The sequence below is a fragment of the Eublepharis macularius genome, chromosome 12 (genome assembly GCF_028583425.1).
Source record: "Eublepharis macularius isolate TG4126 chromosome 12, MPM_Emac_v1.0, whole genome shotgun sequence".
Taxonomy (NCBI): Eukaryota; Metazoa; Chordata; class Lepidosauria; order Squamata; family Eublepharidae; genus Eublepharis; species Eublepharis macularius.
Window position 1 is genome coordinate 59821706 of NC_072801.1, and position 22256 is coordinate 59843961.

The window sequence follows — 22256 nt, forward strand, 5'->3', positions numbered from 1 at the left end:
AAGCTACCAGGTTTGCTAAATAGCTTGGGTTTTGCTTTTATTGATTCAATGCATTGGGTGTTGTTTGAATTTAATAAATGTTTCATTTATTTTATAGTAAAAGATCAGCTGATGTAGCAATAAAAAAGAATATGCAAGCTAAACTGACTGGAAAGCTTTACACAGAAATTTCCTTGTGCGTTTTCTAATCCGTAGATGAAGATAGCCAGTAAAAGATGATTATCTCATAAAAGGTGTAAAGGGGTGGGGAGTAGGCAGCTGTTTCAAGGAAAGACTATTATCATTCCAACATATCTCTGGAGAGATAAAGGACCACATCTCAAAACATGTTGTGAGTCCTGTGGGTGTGGTCAAAGGGGAAAACCACGTGTTGTGCTGTTGTCATTTCTTAATAAAAAGCTCAGATGGCTTTTGGTCTTAAGAGAAACTGAGGCAAATGGCTAGCATGGCAACTTGTCTGCGTTACCCGGGCAAGGTGGTGATTGTGACCGGTGGCACCAGCGGCATCGGCCTGGCCACTGTGACAGAATTTGGTGAGCATGGAGAGAACAGGGTCGGGATGGAGGAGTGGGCAATTTCTGCCACCAGGTGCTAGGGTCAAGCCAGCCACAAAGACGGGGAAGGCTTGCTCCCTAAATATCCAGTCTGGGGTGGAGAGAATGTGGGAGAGAGGAAATGCACTCTTGATATACTCAGAGGAACTTGTGTCACTCCTGTGAGCACAAAAAGGATTCATGTCATACCTTGTGGCATAGAATTTCAATCTGTTCACCTCCTAGAAGGGGAAATGAAACTGACAGAGCCTTCAGGCAGCAAAGAGGAAAGCCATCTGAGAAGCCATCTTTGCAGGCTCTGTAGAGAGGGGAAATTGACAAAGCCTTCCGATCTGTCTTTTAAAACTCAGCTTCCTGGCTAACATTGCAACTCCCTTCATGTGTGCGTCCTCATGTAATTCGTCTCTTGTAGTTTAGCTTTCAGTCTTGTAAACGAACAAATAAATCTAGTTCTGTACATCTCTCTGTGTGTGCGCACCTAGTCCCTAACTTTTGTCTTGCATTCCTTCTCCTCCTGCCATTCAGTTCGCCAAGGAGCCAATGTGGTCTTCTGTTCACGAGCATGTGGAGGTGAGTCAAGACCCAGAGCCATTTTCCTCACCCTCCATGACAGGTTTTCCTTATTTGTTTAAAAATGCAACCTCAACAGTGAAACCTCTTCAGAAAGCTTACAAGTGAAACCCAGATAAAATCAGAAAGGCACACCAATAACAAAAAAACAATAAAAACCCTACAAGGTCATTACAAAAACATAAAATGAGGGTAGTTGCCCAAAATGATTTTATTTATCCAATATTTATACTGCTTCTCTTCATTTAACATTTCACTCCAGACCTCCAGCTAGAAATGGACTATAACAACATCCGGTTTAAAAGTCCAAGTAAAAACAAATGCTTTGGGCCTGGTGAGGCTCGAGGTGAAAGGCATTCTACAGGTCTGGTGAGTGCCCATATCCTCCCTGCTGGCACACAGAGCAAGGCTTCAGAAGGGCATCTTAACTGGGGGGGGGGCTTGACTCCGTTTATGGCCTCGGAGTTAAGAAGTGACCCTCGGCAATGATTGTGGCCAAGAACAGATAAGCAGCTAGTAGAGAGTTCTGGGCACAGTTGTGAGATTTTCCCTGTATCCAGCACCTTACTGTCTCCTGCTTTCAATATAAATTAGTTTAGCAAATATAAAGAAAATACAAGGTTGAGGGTGGTAGAACAGGGAGGAGAAGAAGCTGGAAAGAAAAGGATGTGGCCAAAAGCACTGCCAGAGAAAGAATACCAGTAAGAAATTTTAAGTTCGGTTCATCAAGGAGAGTGTAGCAAACATACCACGAGAAATAAGCAGATGACAGAAAGTAGGATTGTCAGACTTTTTCTAGCCTCTGTATCCTCAGCAGTCACTAAATTCATTCTTTCCCTCTGTTCTAGTAGGGAACAGGGAACAGAACGTGCTTCCCCAAGGAGCTTCCCCCTTCCAAACAGACTGTATTTCTTTAATTTTGCAACACTTATAGCCTACCTTTTTCCAAACAGAGAAAACATTATTTTCAACACATTTATCAGATGTGCATGTGTGTATTTGCAACTTGGCCACAGTTGGAAGAACAGCTTCAAGGATAAATAAAAACTAAGCAAAAAGGGGGGGATTAAAGATTTATTCTGCTGGCAATTGTTCTGTTCTTGCAGCGGAAAGGGGACAAGAAATTCAGAGGGAGCTGCAGAATTCTGGGTGCCCGGGTGACGCATTCTACCAAGTCTGTGATGTCCGCAATGAGGCAGACATTCAGGTAAGCTAAAATGTTTCTTTAGGAGTTCTTCAGCCTTTTCCAGAAATGTTCTTTCATTTCTGTACCCAAAACCATTCTCCTTATTCTAATTCTTGGTTGTTGTGCCAGTATTCTTCTGGGCCATTATTCTTCATTTATGCTCCTCTTTCATACCATCTCTGTCACCTGCTGAGTCACTTGTCTCTCTTCTGAAATGCTTCCATGGGGTTCCACTTGATCCCTCCATCAACTTTTAACTTCTAGTTCTCACTGTTGTAGCATATCCTTCCCTTGGCTGGTGCAAGAGGTTTGCAGAGTCTGACAATGGGCAGGGCTCAGCGGTTGAGGATAAGCTTTGCCTCCTGGACTGTGGGCCCTGTCAGGTTGGAGGCAGCTCACACGGTTCAGAGTTCCTCATCAACCAAGTGCCAAAGCACCCTCTTCCCACAGCTGCCGCTGGCTTTGTCCCACACCCTACATATATACCCTCTTCTTTGGATGCAAAGGTTACAGCTCCCAGCCTCTGGCCTCTGCCACCATTCACCTGGATTATGTGGGGGGAACCATGGGGAATGAGTCCAGGAGCTCTGGAGCTCTTTCTTCCCATGCCGGGAATGATATAATTCCTGGAGCAACAAGTAAGAGCTCTAGAGCACACACATTTTTTGCACTCATATGAGGTATGTTCTCCCCAAGTGCCTCCCCATGATCCAACCTGTCCCCAGGTTTGGGCTCTAGGGGACCTGGCAACCCTTTTCATCACTCCACTCCTTTCTTCCCATTTATTACCCATTCTTCTCTGTCGCCCAGGCTTCAATAGGTATGGCCCATTAGTTCAAATGGTCTCTTGCACCTGAATCACAGGTCTCTCAATTCTGTTGCTACACTTGCCCTGAACTCTCTTTATCTTCTGTTCCTGCAGAGGTTGATTTTGGTAACTATAGAACGTTATGGATGCCTGGACTGCCTGGTGAACAATGTTGGAACTGGTGAGTGATTTTCAAACTGTTGGGGGCAGAGAAGAATTTGGGATAGACACATCTGGGTATGAATGTGTGTTCCTTGATTATTCCAAATCCAGCATTGACTTGTTTAACAAAGAGTTCAAGGAACAGTAGTTGGATGACTTTTGTGCAAAGAGGAAAAGATCTTGTAGGGGGCAGCAAGCTCTAGCTAGACTGGGCAGCAAGGGAGTTCCTTCTTTTTCAAGGGGTTTTTCCTTATCTATTTGCAGAATGCTATTTTTAGGCTTTTCTTCTAGAACTCTGCACACTCTTACTCAACTGACAAGGGAGCAGGCTTTAGCTCTTCTTGTTGTATCCTGTTTGTTAATGTCCTATCCAGTTTATTAATTTTCTATCTAGTCTATGAATGGAACCAATAAAGTTTTGTTACTCTACATTGGTTCAATGTCCTGACCACTGCATAGGCACTCTGCCAGTACCAATAACTTTGCAAGTGGCTGTTTACAAAGAAACTCACATGTCCTAATATTAAAAAGTATTTATATAAGGTCACATGTCTCCCACACAAACCCTTTTTAAAGAAAATACTATTGTCTTTTAAAGAATAATTAAGTTGTGGACATTGCTCTTTCAGAATGTAGAGATGGAACTAATTCAATGGGAGAATTAGACTGATTCATGGAGGGCGGGTCCGTCAATGCTGATTAGCCATGATGATGATGAAACCAAAATTCCATATTATGTTTTAAAAAATAATACATATCAGACAAAGAGACATGAAAACCATCAACATATTGTGACACTGGGGATCTGTTACCTTGCTCTTTTTGGATCTTGCCTCTGAGAAACTTAGTTCTCTTTTATATCCACTTGATCCTTTTGCAAACAGTTGAAGCTGAAACGATAGATGGTGTGTGTGCCCAAGACTTCCGCAACCTCGCACAACTCAACACTGAGAGCTGTTTGTTAACATCAAAGGTGAGTGATTCCAATGTATGTTTAAGCACTTTTCCTCTTCCCTGGGGGGAGCTGGCTTCCTCCAAAGCAGAACTTCAAATAGAAAAAAACCTTGGAGTGGAATAAATGTTAGCGGTCCCGCTCTTTACCTGCCTATGTCAGTTCAAATCAGAATGACAGGGGAAGGGCCATGGCTCTACAACTGAGAACCTGCTATGCACCCTAAGCATTTACCCTCACCATCTCCAGTAGCAAGAACTTCCACTAGCTGTGCTGGAAAGGGTCTTTACCAATCAGCACTTCTAAAGTAGTTGTCTGACTCCAATATACAGCCTCTTTTTCAGTTTCTCTTTTGAGATCAGGCATACCATTTCTGTTTATATTTTGCATACAGTATGCACTGCCCTACTTACGGAAAACAAGAGGAAATATTGTCAACATTGCCAGTCTTGTCGGTGATATTGGGGCGAAGAATCTGGTATTGTATACCATGACCAAGGTAATCTTGACCCAAGGACAGATTCAGTTACCGATGTTTTTGAACGTTTCTGCTCTTGTGCCTTTATTAGCACCTTGATTGACAGATGTAGGTTTTCACAATATGGAGGGGGACACTATCATGGGCTGACTTGTAAATTAATTTGCTTCTAAAGGAACTAGCAGAGGCCTGGATGGTATTTTTCAAGTCAGTTGGCAATTCTCATACATGAGGTTAAACCCAGTCTGTAAACACTCGAGGTTTTATGGAATGTATGTTTGCCTTCTTTTCATTAACAGGCTGAAAAAAAAACACTTAATTATACTTCAAAATCATTGCTGTGAACCCCAAGTAGGGTTGTCAATCACCATGAGAAAAAAAGGTCCTGTTCTGTTAACAGAGGTTTAATAGAAACTCATGTACAAGATGATATTGTTTACTTTGGCCCTGAATTATATCAGCTCCCCCTACACCCTATTTAACATTTCTAGATGGAACAGGACTTTTGGGGAATGGTAATGACAGGTACTGAAAGTGAATGCTGAAGGATGGAGAGGTCTGGCCCTACACCCTTTATCTCCTCCTTACAGAAGCTTAGTAGACACTTGTATTGTAAACATTATCACAAGAAACTTCTTTATGCTCATCAGACTGTAGTCAGAGGCATAAGAGAAGGCCAAGCCATTTAGGTTCAGTTAACAACCCTACTTGTGCTTTTATCTTGCAGGGTGCTGTGATTGCAATGACCAAAGCCCTGGCCATAGATGAGAGCAAATACGGAGTACGAGTCAACAGGTAAAACATTGTCCAATGTCCGTACATAATCCCCTCAGTGCACATTGCAATTTCCAGAGGAATATCAGGAAAGAAAAGCAGGTCCTCCAAATCCCAATTCCAGAAGCATAAGATTCAGGTTTTTTTGCTAAACCTCCCCCACAAAAGAGCTATTAGAAGAAAAATATAAGGAACTGTAACAGGGAATTGGCATTCTCAGAGTGTAATATCCAAACAATTGGGATGAAATCAGTATCTGGAGAAGGTGTAAGTAGTACAAAGTCCTGAAATTTCTTTTCTCTTTCAAATATTGTTCCTTATGAGAAGAGAAATGTGAGAAATAGACTCAGCACAAAATCTAATAACTTCTACGATTACAATGTAAGAAAGGAATCCCATTTTTTTTCAAACCTAGTGGAAAACCTGGGCCATTTTCACACATCTTTAAAATAGTGTGATATTCATGGAAGGCTGCCAGCTTCCTCGCGTGATTTTTGACACCATCCATTTACAAAATGCCATCATAACTGATGGCTTTCCTGGTTTTCCTTAAAGCTCTGTAGAAAAAGTATCGTTAATGATGAGCGTTCATATCAGGGCCAAGCTACACATGACGAAAGACACTTGCCTGGCAAGTGGATTGAGTGGAGGGCAAGTGAACAGGGAGTAATACATTTGCCGTTCAAGTGTCATTTGTCACTTGTAGCTTGGCCCTCAGTCTGTGTGATATCACTGAAGCCCCAAAATTCAGGCTTTGGTGATATCCAAATCTGCTCCATGAAGCCCAGAAAGTAAAAAGCAGCCGAGAGACAGATAAAGGAGAGAAAGTAGAGTGGGGAGAAATTAACCTGCCTAAGATCTTCCAAAATCCCAGAGGAGGAGATTTGGTGAAGCAGATAACAGCCCTCCAGTGATTCCTTGCAAGCCCACACCTTGTGTAGCGAACTAACTTACTGCCACTAATTTTTCTTGTGCCATAACCTAATGAATGGTTAATTCCACAAGGGCTGGTATGTCAGAGAGAGGTTGCATTCCATTCTGTATTTTCCTGGGATGTATAAATGAATAATCGTACAGAGGATTGTAGGGTGAATCAATTCATTCGGAGCCAGTTTGGTGTAGTGGTTAAGAGCATGGGACTCTAATCTGGAGAGCCAGGTTTGATTCCCCACTCCTCCACTTAAAGCCAGCTGGGTGACCTTGGGCTAGTCACAGTTCTCTGGAGCTCTCTCAGCCCCACCCACCTCACAGGGTGTTTGTTGTGGGAATAATAATGGCATACTTTGTAAACCACTCTGAGTGGGCATTACATTGCCCTGAAGGGCGGTATATAAATCAAATGTTGTTGTTGTTGTTATTTAATATGTTAAACTATAAGGTGGAAGTTAATGTCTTCTTAGAAATATGGAAGGCACTTCTTCAAAACTCATTCATTTGTTTCTTGATCTTTCATGATGCCCCTACCCTTCCTTTTTTAATTCTGAAGCATTTTGTATTCTAGCCTCTCACCAGGTAATATCTGGTCTCCTATGTGGGAAAAGTATGCAAGTCTGAACCTGGATCCCGAGGCCATAATTCAGAAATCTGCATGTCATCAGGCAAGTGCATTGCAGGAAAATAGGGGTGGTGGGGCTGCCCATTTAATTCTGCCATCCCCAGGGTGGGGATTGAAATTATGACTGAATGACAACCACAGAGATCAGTGCCCTGGAGAATAGTGCAGCTCTGCATGTTTGGGAAAGCAGAAGTCATAGAGTAGCTGGCTTCAGAGAGCTGATGCTCTTGGACTTCTCTTTCTCCAATGGAAGAAGCATCCTTGCTGAGCTCCCTCCCCAGGCACTGACTTCTCATCTCCCAAACCAGAACTGGCAACCCGAGCTCTACCATGGCCTCTACCCAGATGCCCCAGACTTGGCCAATCTCAAAGGCTAAGCTGGGACAGCTCTGGTTTGTACTAGGATGGGAAATCACAAAGTAAAGAGTTTTTCTCTTGAACAAGGTCACCATAAGTCAATTGCGACTTGATAGTAAAAAAAAAAGTTCTACCACATGTAAGATGGTAATAATAAACAGGGCTGTGAATACACCGGTAGAAAAAAATTGAATATCAGAATTCTGCTCCAAGGAAAGCTGAATTCTACTGCTAATAAATCCCACCCTGCCAAGATTCAGCTCCTTATCTAATCTCACATTAGATGAGTATAGAATTCAACTTTTCTCTTCTGTTGCACACTTACAGCTTCTGGGACGTTTTGGAACCCCTGAAGAGGCAGCCTTGGGCGTCCTGTTCCTTGCTGCTGATGGAACTTTCTGTACTGGTTTCGACCTCGTGGTCAGTGGTGGAGCGGAAGTCGGCTTTGACACAAAGAACAGGGTGGAACTTCACCCTGAACCATATGAGAGTGGGAGAATTCAGGTCTTCTCTAGGAAGTAATAGAGCTGTAAAGTGGGTGGGGATAAGAGCTAAAAGTCCAGCTGTCATTTATTCCTTCCAAGAAGAGCTCCAAAAGGTTGTTGCTTCATGAAACTGTGGGGAAAGGGGATGAAAAGTGAGAGACTCGAGAGTCAGTATGGTGTAGAGATTTGTGTCGAACTAGGAAGGTCCAGAAGGAAAGGTGGCAGCACCTTCTTGGACTCAGCTCCACCTAGCCTAGACTCTGATACTGTAAGCAAGAGCTCAGCTGTGGAATGTCCCTCCTCTAATTAGGCTTTAGTTTGTAAGATGCATGGGCCCAAGGACAACAGGACCATCAGACTGTTGTGTGTGTGTTGGGTTCCTTCGAGTCACCTCCGACCTATGGCAACACCATGAACGAAAGTTAAATTTCATTAAATGCTTCCTGTTGATGTTTTCTGTTGAATTCCTTTGACAATCAACTATATCTGCTCTTATCCCAAATTCCATTATACAATAAAGAAGTGCAATAAATATGCTATCATTGTCTGACTTTGATGTTTCCTCATCCTGGAATATGTGTGTGTGCGTCATGTGTCATTTCTGATTTACGTCAGCCCTATGAATGAAGACCTCCAAAACATCATTAACTGGCATGCTCAGATCTTGCAAACTGGAGGCTTCCTTTCTTGAGTCAAGCCATTTTATTAGGGGTCTTCCTCTTTTCCTACTGTCTTCAACATTTCTTAGTGCTATTGACTTTTCCAGAGAGTCTTAGGCACTGTGAAAGATTTCTTCAGAAACCCTATAGAAAGTCTGAGGTTCCAAAAACATGGTTATGTGTACCTCAAAATGGCTCTGATTTGTGCCTGTCTATCTCCCCACCTTTGTGAACTTAGCAGCTGAAGTCCACAGTCAGCTTAAGTCCCTCAAAAGGGGCACAAAAAATGATTTAAAAAACAGTTAACTACAATTAGAACTTCTTTTGAGGATTTAGCAAAGCATATGAGAGGAATGGCAATAGCAATGTAACAGCAGAAGGGAAGGCTTAGAAAAATCTGTCAAGAATGCTGAGAAAATGCAAGTTCTTTTTTTAAAAAAAGAGAGCTGATAGTAGAAGAGCTTGCAAATAGAGGATGGAGGATAAATGCCCATTTTGAAGGAATCCCTCAGTTTGGGGGAGGGAATTACATGGAAAACATGTCAGGATGGGTTACCCTGCAAATGAAGAGACGGCAAAACAGCTTCATTGCGATCCCATAATTAGACTGTCAATTCTCTCTTCTTTAAATTCAAAAATGTCCAACTTTATAAAAATCTTTCTCCACAAGCCTTAATGCAGTGGTGCTCAACCTTTTTGAGTATGAAACCCCCTTCTTAACCTCAACAAATTACCTAGACCTCCCATATGATAGCAGTAGACAGTTCTATTATTATCAATTGGTTGAGAAAACCAGTGACAAAAATATGAAAATGACAGTTCTTAGAGCACATATGGATTTGCCAACTGCAACTCCATAGCTCCTCAGGTATCTTCAGCCCCCAGACTGGGAAAAAGAAAGCCATCAGACATTTCATCCACATGTAGTCATTTTTTCATTGCAGAGTGTAGTTTTTAAAAAAGGACTCTGCTGATGTGATTCACGCCTTTCAAGAATGCTTTAGAACAGTCCTCTTCCTCCTCCAGCTGTGTTTCCTTGTGCCCCCATCATTCCTCCCCAAAGAAGGAGTCAGTCCTGATTTTCTCCACCTCATTGGAGCAGGAGAGGTGAGCTTTGGAGCTCCAGGTTAGAGCAACACAGACCCTGTGGCACCCCCAGGAATCATACAAATGCACATTCAGAAGAGGCTTTCCTGCCCCCACTCCAACAGTTCACTGGGGAAAAGCTAGGGTTGACCACTATCTAGAGAGATGGAAAACAGCAGGATTAATAGGGCATTATTTATCTCCATTCAACAAAAATCTTTAGCTGCTCTTTTCTGCACATTAAGGCTCTCTTAAAGAGTTAGGACTTTTTTTCCAGGCTTGTGGGCAAACATAGAAGAAGCACCGAAGGCTTCCTCATGACATCATCATCTGGTTGTCCTTCTTCCAGCTGCTTTCAAGAAAGTATGGAGGGGAAAATATGGATTTCTTCACTCCCCACCCCAACTGCTGGCAGGCTTTTAAAAAAAGTATTGGTTGTACATATATTGCTTTAAAATTTGTAATGGATCAGGAGGGATGTGTGTTTTTACTCTTTTCTTCTTCCCACTAAAAAAGAAAAGAAGTTGCTATGGTCCAACTATCGCATTAAGGGTTTCCACAGAGTACCGTGTTCATCCCCTTCTTGGGATGGGGCAGAGATACTCCCAGAGAGTTCCACCTTCCATCCACCTTCCGCCTTCCATCTTAAGGGGGAGGGTGTTGAGATCAGGCCTTTTAATATAAAACCAGGCTCTGTTTCACTTTTTCATAATCAAGCTCTGAGTTAGCCTGCAGAGCCAGGAAGAGAAGGGCAATTGAAATGCCAGTTGCTCAACTTGAATTGGAATTGCAAGTGCTCCGGTTGCATCTGCAGTAAAACAAAGCCAGGAGAGCTTCGTGTACAGTTTGTGTATTGGAACGGTTATTACTGGGGAAAGCCTTTTGTGTTTTGTAGCTCTACAAGACAGGCAGGGGGAGGGAGAATGGACTCCTCAGCCCAATGCTCCTCTCCCTAGTACTGGTAAGGTGGACTTTAAGTAATTACCTTGAGTTTCGGATCAGGAAGATGTGGAATTGCTTTTTGTTATTTGAGAGGGCTTGCACTGAGCAGAACGTCCCCAAAATGGACTTCTTAAGGGTGCTGAGACCTCAAGTGAGTGGAAGATTGGTCAAGCTCCCAGGAGAGGAAGATCCTGCTCAACTTGGCAACTATGATCAGTTCAAAAACAAAGCTACTGTGCACTTTGCTGTCCCCTGAGCTGTGTAGGGAACCATTGGCAAACGGTCCAGTAGATGAAACTAGCTCAAGGAGAAGCTTCAGGATACTTTGTAGTTTACACAAAAGGCCCCCTGAAGACGTGGCTGCTGGCCAAATGCTGCCAGGATCTGGACTGTGTTGTCAATGTGCTTATATTGTTACCCAAATAGACATTCTCCTAATTAATTGGGGGAATTCGCTTTAAAGGAGACAAGCGAGAGGCAGTAACTAGGATTCTCCACCTATGTTTATGGGGATTATTCCCTTAGAGAACTCTCAAATAAGCTAGGCAGATACCCATCTAGAAAGGTTTTTTAATTGAAGAGAATAAAAGGACAAATGTACAGAAATCACACACAGAATACATACACAGCTAACTAAGAAAGTCTGGGAGTAAAGGGGGGGAAATCAATTTAGAGAGGGCCATAATTACCAGACTTGAAGACAGAGTTTCACAAAGACAGCAACAAAATGACCAGCGTTTTCCTAAGAGAAGAAGTCCAAATGGATTTGGGGTGTATGAGTCTCAAGAGAGAGAAACACAGCACATGATTGGCGAACCCATTTATATGGTGAAATGCACCCTAGGGAAAGCTAACATTTCTACCCCCAAAACAATGGCTTAATGGCTGTCTCTGGAGGTGGACAATGGAGTTGGGAGAGGTGTGAAAGGTGCTTGGTGATCCTTTGGGCACCAAATGGGAAAAGGTACCAGGTTTGCTGAATAGCTTGGGTGTTACTTGATTAGGGGAGACAAGGTTGGGTATAGACAGGATGAGTCAGGAGCTTCCTTGGAGCCTCAAGTACCTCCAGGGCATGAAGGGGGCCATTGGTCAGCCAGCTGCTCTGACTCACTGCCTGGTAATTTCCATGCTCCTGTCTGGTTGGCATCCTTTCTGCCTTGGGCCAGGCACTGCCTTGTGCTTATAGAATAAGAGGATGGGGGGTTATGATATTCCATCAACAAACTGCCCACTCAGAGCAGAACCACAAGTGACAAAAGGCACAGATTGGACACTTGTCTGCTTCCCTCAAGTTTTGATGGGAAATGTAGGCAGCTTGGCGGAATGTTGGACAAATGACAGTTGAAAAGTCCATTGGACAGCAGTCAGAGAGCGAAGCTGCGAGACCAGGATGCCTACATTTCCCATCAAAACTTGAGGGAAGCAGACAAGTGTCCAATCTGTGCCTTTTGTCACTTGTGGTTCTGCTCTCAGTGTGAAGAGGGATCTGACTGCTAACAGTATGGGAGAAATTTTATGATGCTTTACCAAGATTTTTGAGGGAGAAGATGGAGGCAAAAACTCCTCAGAGTGCATTGGCCACCTTAAAGCTGGGTGACCGGATAGAGATGAGTATAAGAAAAATAGTGATTGTTACATAGTATGAGATCATGATAGAAAGCTGCAGGATTTTTAAAAATCACGTAATGCTTCTTACCAATTCTCCTTCATCAAGTTCCCAAGAGAATATCCGTCAAATAAAAGAGCACTCCTTTATTTTGCATTTGTACTGGGAAATTTTAGAAATTCCTCCAGGACATGGAATTTCAGACACAGGGAAAAGTGCATTGCAGTAAACGTCTCTCCTGAGGAACTCTGAATGCTTTCCAAATCAATATTTGCATTTGAATCAATGTTTCATTTAATTTGTAGTAAAAAAATGAGATACTGGAAAAATAAAAATGTATCTGCAAACTTGGCAGACTAGAAGGCTTTTCGCAGGTATGTTCTTGTGCATTTTTAATATATAGATGGGGACAGCCTATAAGAGATGGTTATCTCATAAAAGGTGCAAAGGAGTGGGGAGTAGGCAGCTGTTCCAGGGAAAGGCTATCATCATTCCAAACAATCCCTGGTGAGATGGACTACATCTCCCAGCATGCTATGTGACCCATGGCTGTGCTCACTGTGGGAAACCACATGTTCTGCTGTTGCCATTCCTTAGTCAAAAGCTCATATGGCTTTTATACTGAAATCCTATGCAGAGTTACTCCTGCCTAAGCCCATTGAAATCATTGAGACAAAGTGAGGCAGACGGCTAGCATAGTATGATGTACCCTCATTCACTCTCCCCATTGTGAGGCAGAGAAATTCGGTAAATCTACTTCGACTGAGGTGCCCCAAATAGCATGTTAATAATTTTGGTTTAGAAAGTGTATTGCCAAAATCACACTCCCAGTTCTCTGGTCTCTGTGTACAGCATACTTCAGCTCAGGGGTTTTTTTCTGGGAAAAGAGGCAGCAGAACTCTCAAGAGAAAAATGAGGAAGAAACACATGGGATTCTTTGAAATCATATTGCCAAGTATTTTCAAGAGGTGTTGGACCTCCGTTCCCCCGTGTTCCCCCTGAAAAAAAGCCCTGCTTCAGCTTATCCTGACACACAGACTTTGAATTATTAGACAGAAGTCTTCCGTAAGACAGTGATATTACAGTTAAGGAAAAGGAATCTTCTACCTTCACTCTAAAGGTGAACCTGCCTGACTTTTCTTGTCAGACTCCCCAATTCCAAAAATCTTCTCAGAAACCAACTGACTGCCTTCAGGCTGGTTCTAAATAAGTAATCAGAAAAGAGGGAGCAGCCTGGCACTCAAGCTTGCCATTCTAGGAATAGTTAACCTTTCCAGGTCTCTGATTTTGCTGCACCATGGAAACTTGTTGTTAAGTGCATTCCATCACACATGGCACCTTACGTGCGTTACCCAGGCAAGGTAGCAATAGTGACTGACCCACACAAGAAGTATTGCCCTGGCCATTGCAAGATAATTTGGTGAGCGTACAGAGAACTGGGTATGGATGGAGGAGTGGGCAATTTTTGCCAACAGGTGCTAGCATCAAGCCAGCCAGGAAGGCTAGCTCTCTAAGAAAGGGAAGGAAGGAAGTGAGAGAGATGGAAATGTGCTCTTGATATCATCAAAGGCACTTCTCTCTGTCCTGTGAGCATAAAAAGCACTCACATGGTACCTTGTGGCATAAGGTCTTGTGGAACAGAGACTCTTCATTTGCCTTTGACATACTTGGTGGATAAGTTATAATTTACTTTGGATATGTTCCAGAAGTGATTTGTTGCATTGAAAACAGGTTACAACAACTATCTCTTTCCACTGTGGTTTAAAAAACTGAGAAGGGCATGGGGAAGACTGGAGGTGGCATGGTTTCTGGGTTGTTGTTGTTTTAGTAAGCAAATTATTTTATATTCATTCCTGTACAGCAACAGATTCCGTGACAACAGAAGCAGTCCTAGAAGGAAAGCCGTTCTGTAGCTTCAGAGGTGTCAGTCAGGACAGGCTGGTAATATCCGGAGTCATTTTCTCTCTGTCTTTGATGGCATTTTGAGAGATGCTTCCCACTGCTTTTTCACCATCATGTAGAGTCTCATTGCTGCCTGGGCATCCTGGATCGAGCTATGCTCCGTACATTGTACCTTCACATTCAGCAATTTCTCACAGAGCAGTTTCAGGGATGGCCTCACACACTTGACCTGCTGTCTGAAAGGTTTGTATCTTTGTGTGTCCCGGATTTTCTTTTTAGGATGGTCAAGAAATAAAACCTTTAAGTCATGGTGAAGAGCATGTCCAACTAGAATCCTTTCCTTTAGAATGTCAGCTACCTCCTTCTGAACAACTTTAAAGTCTTCCCCTGTTTTTACATTCTCTGGCCGAATCCCACTAATGGCTGTTCTGTAATCCATCACTTTTTCTGCAGCCTTGACATACTTGTCACAAACACACTTGCCAAACTGATTCACAAGAGATACACGGGCCACAATGCTGTCTTCACCGTTTGGTCCCATGCCAACCATCTCGCAGTCCATGGCTACAGCTCTTGTCAAGCCTTCAAAAGCCTTCTCCTTAACCAAGGTCTGCTCTTTCAGTGGCTGGGCTTTCTCTTCACTCCCCAGTTGCTTCTGGAGACGCCCCAGTTGTTTCCGGGCAATTTTTGCTGCTTCTTCTGACCCCAAGGCTGCTTCAATGTCATCTGGATCCACATCATCAAACCAGGGCCATTTCCAGACGGCCCCCCGCCTCACGAAACGTCACGCGTCGTCGCGCGTCGTCGCGCAGAAAACGCGAAATATCGCGTTTTCTCGCGTGAGTTTTGCACGACATCGCGCAAAACTCGCGCGAGAAAACGCGATATTTCGCGTTTTCTGCGCGACGACGCGCGACGTTTCGCAAGGCGGGGGGCCGTCTGGAAACGGCCCAGATGTCTGGTAACTCTTCAGGATTCCTTCTTTTATGTTTAATATACCCGTAGTCCCTCTCAACCTGGTTGTTTCTTTTACCTCGCAGGGCTTTTTTTCTTGGAAAACAGGTGGTGGAACTCAGTGGGTTGCCCTCGGAGAAAATGGTCACATGGCTGGTGGCCCCACCCCCTGATCTCCAAGCAGCACGGAGGTCAATCTCAACTCCCCTCTGTCTGGAGATCAGGGGGCGGGGCCACCAGCCATGTGACCATTTTCAAGAGGTTCCGGAACGCCGTTTCACCGCATTCCTGCTGAAAAAAAGCCCTGCTCCTTTGCATTCTTTCTTATCGTTATGGGCTTGGCTCAGGTTCTTTCTGTGAGCAGATCTTTTTGATTTTTGGAGAGCTGGGTGGATAAGGCTTTCAGTGTGACCCTTCTTGGTGTTCTCCACAGGTCTGTATTTCAACCTTTTCTCAGCTCCATTTACTTCTGCCAGTCTGGGGACAATTCCTTCCTCTTTGGTTGCATGTTTCTTCTTGAAGCATGTGTCAAGTTCATTAACAGCAGAATCCAAACTGGCAGCCTTTTGCTTTAGAAGCTCTTGCAAGGCCTTCCAGTTTGATGAAACTTCTTGGGGAGTTTTGGGTGGCAACCCTGCCGCCACACTGGGACTTTTTTTCACTTTCTGCTCTGCCAGCTTGATTTTGTTTTTCCAAAACAATATTTTCTTCTTCTTCCTCTTCTTCTTGTGCTGTTTTTTAAGATTCTCAGGCTTGTCTGTGGCATTGCCTGTTAGAGCTTTTGAGTCTCTGATTCTTATTTTTGCCATCAAGACATGGACCTCAGTCACCTCTGGTCACAACCATATCTGCCTCCGACCCAGCACCAAGTTTCTTCTACATTTTTGCTGCACCCTCAAGCCTCCCAGAAGTGAACCCAGCCCTTCTGGCCCCGCCACGTCCTTCTGTTTTAATAGTAGGTGAAGCTTCATCTGCTGAATTTCAACCTGTTGTAAAACACTTGAACCCAGGGTGCCAGAAGGCAAAACAGTCATCATACTTCTGGATCCATTGTCTGACTCACAGGCTGTAAGCCTGTGGCTGGAAACCTTGGTTGCCTACATTTCAGGAGTAAGAGTGGCAGTTTTTTCTGGCTGGGTCTCAGTGCTGGGCTAGGCTTGAACTGTTGAATGTCTGCTTCTGAGGCTGCAATTAATTTTCCATGCGGGAGTGGCAGCCATAGTGGTTTAAACAGGATGAGTAGATGCAAAAGGAGGCCCAACCCCTAATCCTTTAAACGGTGTAGAAGAGGGTTCCCCACCCCAAAGGTGCAGTGGAAAGTGGTCTATTATCTTTATGCCCTCTTCATGGGTTCCTGAGGCTATTTGGTTGGCCAGAGAAGGAAAGAGGATGCTAACCTGGGCCCTTTTCACACTGCTTACCTGCTGCCGCAACGTCGCGAAATATCGCGCAAAACCCGCGGAAGATAGCGTCTTCTCGCGAGAGTTTTGCGTGACATCGCACAAAACTCTCGCAAGAAGGCGCTATCTTCCGTGTTTTTTGCGCGATATTTTGCGACATTGTGGCAGCAGGTAAGCAGTGTGAAAAGGGCCCTGGATGGCCTTTTAGAATGATTGAACAGGGCTCTTTTCCATTTCATTTATACCCCACTTTTCCTTCCAGACTGGGACCTAAAAAGGTTTACAACATTGTCTCCTTCTCCATTTTACTCTCAAAACATCAACCCTGTCAGGTAGGCTAGGCTGACAGTGTTGACTGGCCCAAGGTCACCCAGCAAGCTTCCCTGGCAGAGTGGGGATTTGAGCCTGGGGTCTCCCAGAGCCTAGTCTACCCACTAACCCAAGCTGCATTACATTCTGTAAGGCTCACTGAAGCTTTAAGTCCCATTGACTGGAGAAAAATCAGGATAGAAATCCTTTAAATCAATAATGCTGTGCAAAAAATATCACCCTCTGTGCTGCCATTAACAGTTTCTCTAGAAATGCGTTTTTCATAACAGGTTAATCACTGGGAGTATATAGTTTAAGAGTAACATGCAAGGAAAGAACCCGGGGTACCATTGCTGCAGCCTTCTCCCTGGTATAAATAATGCCCTGGCCCTTTAACATGAGCCGAATGGATGCTATTTACCCTGTAATGTTATTCATCTCCATGCTGGGAAAATCTTTAGGTGCCCATTTTTACATATTAAGCTTCTGTTAAAGTGACTGGACATTTTTCTCCAGGCCTGTTGCTGCCAGCCCTAGATGGGAGGGGATACAGCAACAGTTATACATTTTATGTGTCTTAACCAGTACAAGTGTTGGAAACGTTCCCCATGTGAGAAAACATTAATTCCTGCCTCCCTTCCCCAGGAACAAATTAGAACTTCTTTTGTCTTTCAAATCCAGTTTGTGTCTCATCTGCCACCCCTTCTCAGTTCATTGTTATGACCCAACTGGGGAATTTTAATTTCCTTCTAATGATCCTCCTGACTACTGTCAAAAGCAGAAGTTCTTATTTCCAGCATCATCTAACATGGCATAGCCATTGGCAAGCACCTATGAACCCTGGTGAGGCATTCTTGATGAGGACTGGTGAAAGATACTGTCCCACAGGCACGGTTTTGGGGTGGTTGTAAGGAAGACACTTTATTTTATTTCTAGGATAGTTCTACCTGAGAAGGATGCTGTTGGAGGAAAATTATTCTAATGTATATAAAAGGCAATTTAAAAAGTAGAGCTCTTCATGCGTGCATTCTTTTTTTTTTTTAAAGTTAATATTCAGCACCAAGAAAACTTGTTTCCTCTTTTATAATACAAATGAAGGACATTTGTACTCATGGTTCTGCAATGTGGTGTTTTATTTCACCATAATGAAGTTTACTTTGTACTCCCAACATATTTTGTAAAAATAATGCGGAGGGGTGACTTTACTCCAGTCTCTTTCTAGTGTCAGAGTTTAGCTCTGAAACATGTTCTTGGTTGCATGATTGAAAGAAGTCAGCTGACAGAACAATGAGAACATGAAATGTACCCCCCACATAAGCAACAGAGCTTTAGGGAAGGCCTTCTCTTCTCTTCATTAGAGACACTCTGATGGTTGGTTTTTGGTGAGAAGATCTGCCTGTTGAAGGTTGCCCATCCTGAGACCGAAAACACCTCTTCCACCCGCAAAGTGTTTGTGGGTTTCTTTGAAAACTTAAATGATGGTAATGACAAGAACTGAATCTTGTAAACAAACAAATAAACCTTATGATGTACATATGTGTGTGTGTGTGCGTGCCTGCGCGCCAAGCCTCTGAGTTTTGTCCTGCCCTCCTTTCTCCCTTTTAGTTTGCCAGGGCGCCAAGGTGGTCTTCTGTTCTCGAGCATGTGGAGGTGAGTCAAGAGCCACTTGACTCACCTCCCAAGACAGGTTCCCCTTAGTTGCTTAAAAAATGCCACCTATACAGTGAATCTCCTTGAGTCAGCTTACAAAGGAAAACAAAATTAAATCAGAAAGGCACTGAAAAATGTTAATTAAAAACATTAAAAAACCTTCTAAGAGCTTTACAAAACCAAAAAAATGCCTCAAATGATTTATTTATTTATTCAGTTTTTATACCCCTTCTCTTCAGTTCTCAGTTAAGGCTTCAGGGTAGAAGTTGACAATAACCATAACCGTAACCATAACCATAACATCCAAACAATAACCCCTTGTTTAAAAGTCTGAGTAAAAAGAAATGTTTTGGCCTGGTGAGGCTCGAGGTGAAAGGCATTCTACAGGTCTGGTGGCCACCCACATCCTCCCTGCTGGCACATAGAGCAAGGCTTCAGAAAGGCATCTTAACTGGGGGGCTTGACTTCGTTTATGGCCTTGGAGGTAGAAATCTACACTCTGCATTGATTGTGGCCAAGAACAGACAGGCAGCTAGCTAGTAGAGATCTCTGGGCACAGGTGTGAGATGATCCCTGTATCCAGCCCCTTACTCTCTTCTGCTTCCAATATATATTAGGTTAGCAAATATAAAGAAAATACATGGTTGAGAGTAGTAGATACAGAGAGGAGAAGGGTGGGAAGGATAAGATCGCTGCTAATGTGGAAACTCCCATTGTCCGCTTCAAGCTCTGCCAGAAAAAGAATACCAGTAAGAAGTTTTCAGTTCCATACCTCCTCAAGGAGAGTGTAGCAAACACACCATGAGATTCTCCCTGCTCTTCTCTGGCCACAGCTTGTTTAGCCATTGTATTACCAATCTTGACTGGCACCAGAAGGGCATCCTAAGCCTCTGAAAAAGAGAGCAGGGTGGGTTAACGTCACCCAGTCGTCCCTTGCTGCTCTCATGGATAGGTCCTGACCTCTGTGTGCCCTCGCCAGACACCTTCCCCTCTTCCACAGCTTGTTAGTGGACTTCCCTTTTATCCTCTCACCACTCCCAGCCTCCCATCCCCAGCACTCTTGATGCCTGGTCTGCTCTAGACAGCCCTGATTGAGCCTCCAGCTGATGGCATCTAGCCTGCTCCTTCTCCTTGTCCGTCTGGTTGCATTCCGCTTACTTCTCCCTGTCATCTGCCTGGTTGCTGTGATGCCACTGTTTGTGGAATCAATCTGTGGCCAGCTGCCCTCTCTGTCTGACCCATGCCACAAAGCATCCGGTCGGGACTGGTCTCAGGCTCCCGTTGTCCCCACCCCCGCTCTGAGGCCAGGAGGGCCCATCAGCTTTGCCACCTGCTGCTCCCTTTGCCTTCTCAGTCGTGGGTCTTGCCCGGTGCCGCAGCTGTGGAACTGGCGGCCATGGGGACCCTGTGGCTGCTGGGCAGCACGCCAGGTCTCTTGCTGGCCACTGCTGCCTTTGCCACCATACCCTCAGCTCCACCAAGTGCCCCGGCCTCTCCACCTACCACCACAGCCTCCTTGACGTTCTTGGGCGCCGCTGTCTCTCATGAGTCAGTTGTGACTTGATAGCAAAAAAAAAAAAAGTAAGATGGTCATAATAAGTAGGGCTGTGAATATTCGAAGAGTCCAGCTGTCATTTATTCAAAGTCATCGCTCTAAGAAGAAGCGCTCCAGACGCTGTAGCAAAAGAGGATAAAAAGTGAGAGACTCGAGAGTCAGTATGGTGTAGAGGTTAGTATTGGACTAGGAAGGTTCAGAATGAAAGATGGCAGCCTCATCTTGGGTTCACCTTCACCTGGCCCAGACCCTGACACTATAAGCAGGAGCTCAACTGTGGAATGTCCCTTCCCTAATTAGCCTTCCGTTCGTGAAATGCATGCGCCCAAGGACAACGGGACATTGAAATTGCTGAACTGTTCAGGTGCAATAAGGCGAGGGGGGCAAGACGGCAACAGAGTAACAGCACTGGTCTAACCTCTCCCACAAATGTTAGTTTTCTTTTTCTCTGAATACACCCCGAATTTGCAAAGCCTCCACGGACTGCTGCCTACAGCTTCCAGTTGGCTGTGGGAAGTATTATTTTGAAAATAATAGACACAACTTGCCAGGCTGGGAGAATCTGGGCGTTCAGCGTTTCGCTGTATTCAGGCTAGTTATGAGGAGTTGGCTGTTGGACAGTGAAAGTTTCTTCTTTTATTTTGGACCAGTTACAAATAAATATTCGTCTTTCTTTACTTTCCCCCCATTTCTCTTCAAAGAGAAAAATGGTAGTTAAAAGAAAAAAACCTGTTAGCTGAGTTCACACATATTGCAAGTGGGTGGCAAAAGCATATCCATTTACTAAACATAGCTTGTGTGAACCACAGTCCACATGGCTTATAGTTTAGTGTATGTATTATCTTGTTTGTACTGTGTTGCTTTCAAATGAGTAAGAGGGTATTTTTACAGAGGGAATACGGTTATAGTAAACTGAATTGGTCAGGGCGGCATTTACTCCATTTGCTGTATATATTATCCTGTTTGTATCGCCTCAGGTTTAAACTTTTTCATAACTAATTGCTGCATTGTTTATGGTATAATGTAAACTGTTTTCTTTACTCCATTGTTCATTTTAACTTTGTAATCTGCTATTGTTAAACTTCATTAAATGCTTCCTGTTGATGTTTTCTTTTGAATACCTCTGACCAACAAGTATGCATTTTCTTATCCCAAATCTCATCATTCAATAAAGACATGGTTCAGCGAAAAGAAGTGCCATAAATAAACTTTTGAGGTCTGTTTGGCCTGCCTCCCAGAAGCACATGCTCCCGGAGCATGTGCAATGACTTCACTGCCAGAGGTGAAGTCAAAATTGGCTCCAGACAAACCACAGGAGTGTTCGCACTGATGACATCACCCTCAAAAGTGACATCAACACACACACATCCTGGAGCGTGCTCATCATCAGGGCCAGCCCACCCATTGAGGCCAGTGAGGCCAGGGTGCTAAGGCGCCGGAGGGGCGCCGGCCCGGGGGCAGGGGCATGCGCCACGGAGCTGCCGCCACTGCCACCAGCCAGGAGTATGTGCTGGTGGTGGCAGCATGAGGCAGCTGAGCGGGCAGCCTCCCGTTCAGTTGCTCTGCGGGCCAGGCACAGCCGGTGGCCAGGGTGGCCGGCTGCGCCTGGCCCGCAGAGCAACTGAATGGGAGGGCTGGAAGGTCCCCTGTGTGCGCCTCAGCCCCTGCATGATGACATCACACACAGTGACTTCATCACGCAGTCCGGTGCATGCGTGTGCACGCACGTGCGCATGCACACAGAGGCAGCATTAAGCTGTCTCAGGTGCCGGCGATGCTGGAGCTGGCCCTGCTCATCATGCATGTTCTCAGGGTACCTGCCAGTGGTGAATGACCTCCACAGGGCTTGCCACTTCCCACTGATCACTGTTGGGTCTGTGAGCAAGGAGGCAACCCCCCAAAAGTTTGCCTGCCACTGGTGGGCACTTGAGAACTCTAAATACAAGCTGCTGGAAGGCAGGCCAAATATGAGGTCTTAGCTCCGTCCAGAACCAATATTTGGATCAGCCCCAGAACATGTCCTCTTGTAGCGCACAGTGTCTGGACTGCTGTGCTTGTATTATTACCAAAATAAGTGGTTTCCTAATCAGTTGGGGAATTTAGCTTTAAAAGATACAAGCGAAAGGTTGTAACTGGGATTCTCCACCTAAGTTTACGAGGAGTATTCCTTTAGAGAACTCTCAAATAATCCAAGCAGATTTCCAACTGGAAAAGGTTTTTTTATTGAAGAGATGTAAAATGGCAAGTGTACAGAAATCATACTCAGGAAACTTACAAGGCTAACTAAAAAAATGAGATAGGAAAAGGGGAGG

At 44.3% G+C, this 22256-nt stretch overlaps 2 protein-coding genes across 2 annotated transcripts; one reads left to right on the forward strand and one right to left on the reverse strand.

The window, feature by feature from the left end:
- Nucleotides 1-445: 445 nt before the first annotated feature.
- Nucleotides 446-7918, forward strand: LOC129339514 (17-beta-hydroxysteroid dehydrogenase 14-like). Its single transcript, XM_054994094.1, has 9 exons — nt 446-533; nt 1080-1124; nt 2231-2331; nt 3233-3299; nt 4165-4253; nt 4627-4731; nt 5438-5505; nt 6986-7082; nt 7724-7918. The coding sequence occupies exons 1-9, from the start codon at nt 446-448 to the stop codon at nt 7916-7918; spliced, it is 855 nt and encodes a 284-aa protein (XP_054850069.1).
- Nucleotides 7919-14087: 6169 nt separating this feature from the next.
- On the reverse strand, nt 14088-15839 carry LOC129339515 (RNA exonuclease 4-like). The gene is made up of 3 exons (XM_054994096.1): nt 15347-15839; nt 15043-15118; nt 14088-14849 (listed from the first exon to the last, which is right to left on the reverse strand). The coding sequence occupies exons 1-3, from the start codon at nt 15837-15839 to the stop codon at nt 14129-14131; spliced, it is 1290 nt and encodes a 429-aa protein (XP_054850071.1). The 3' UTR covers nt 14088-14128.
- Nucleotides 15840-22256: the final 6417 nt, after the last annotated feature.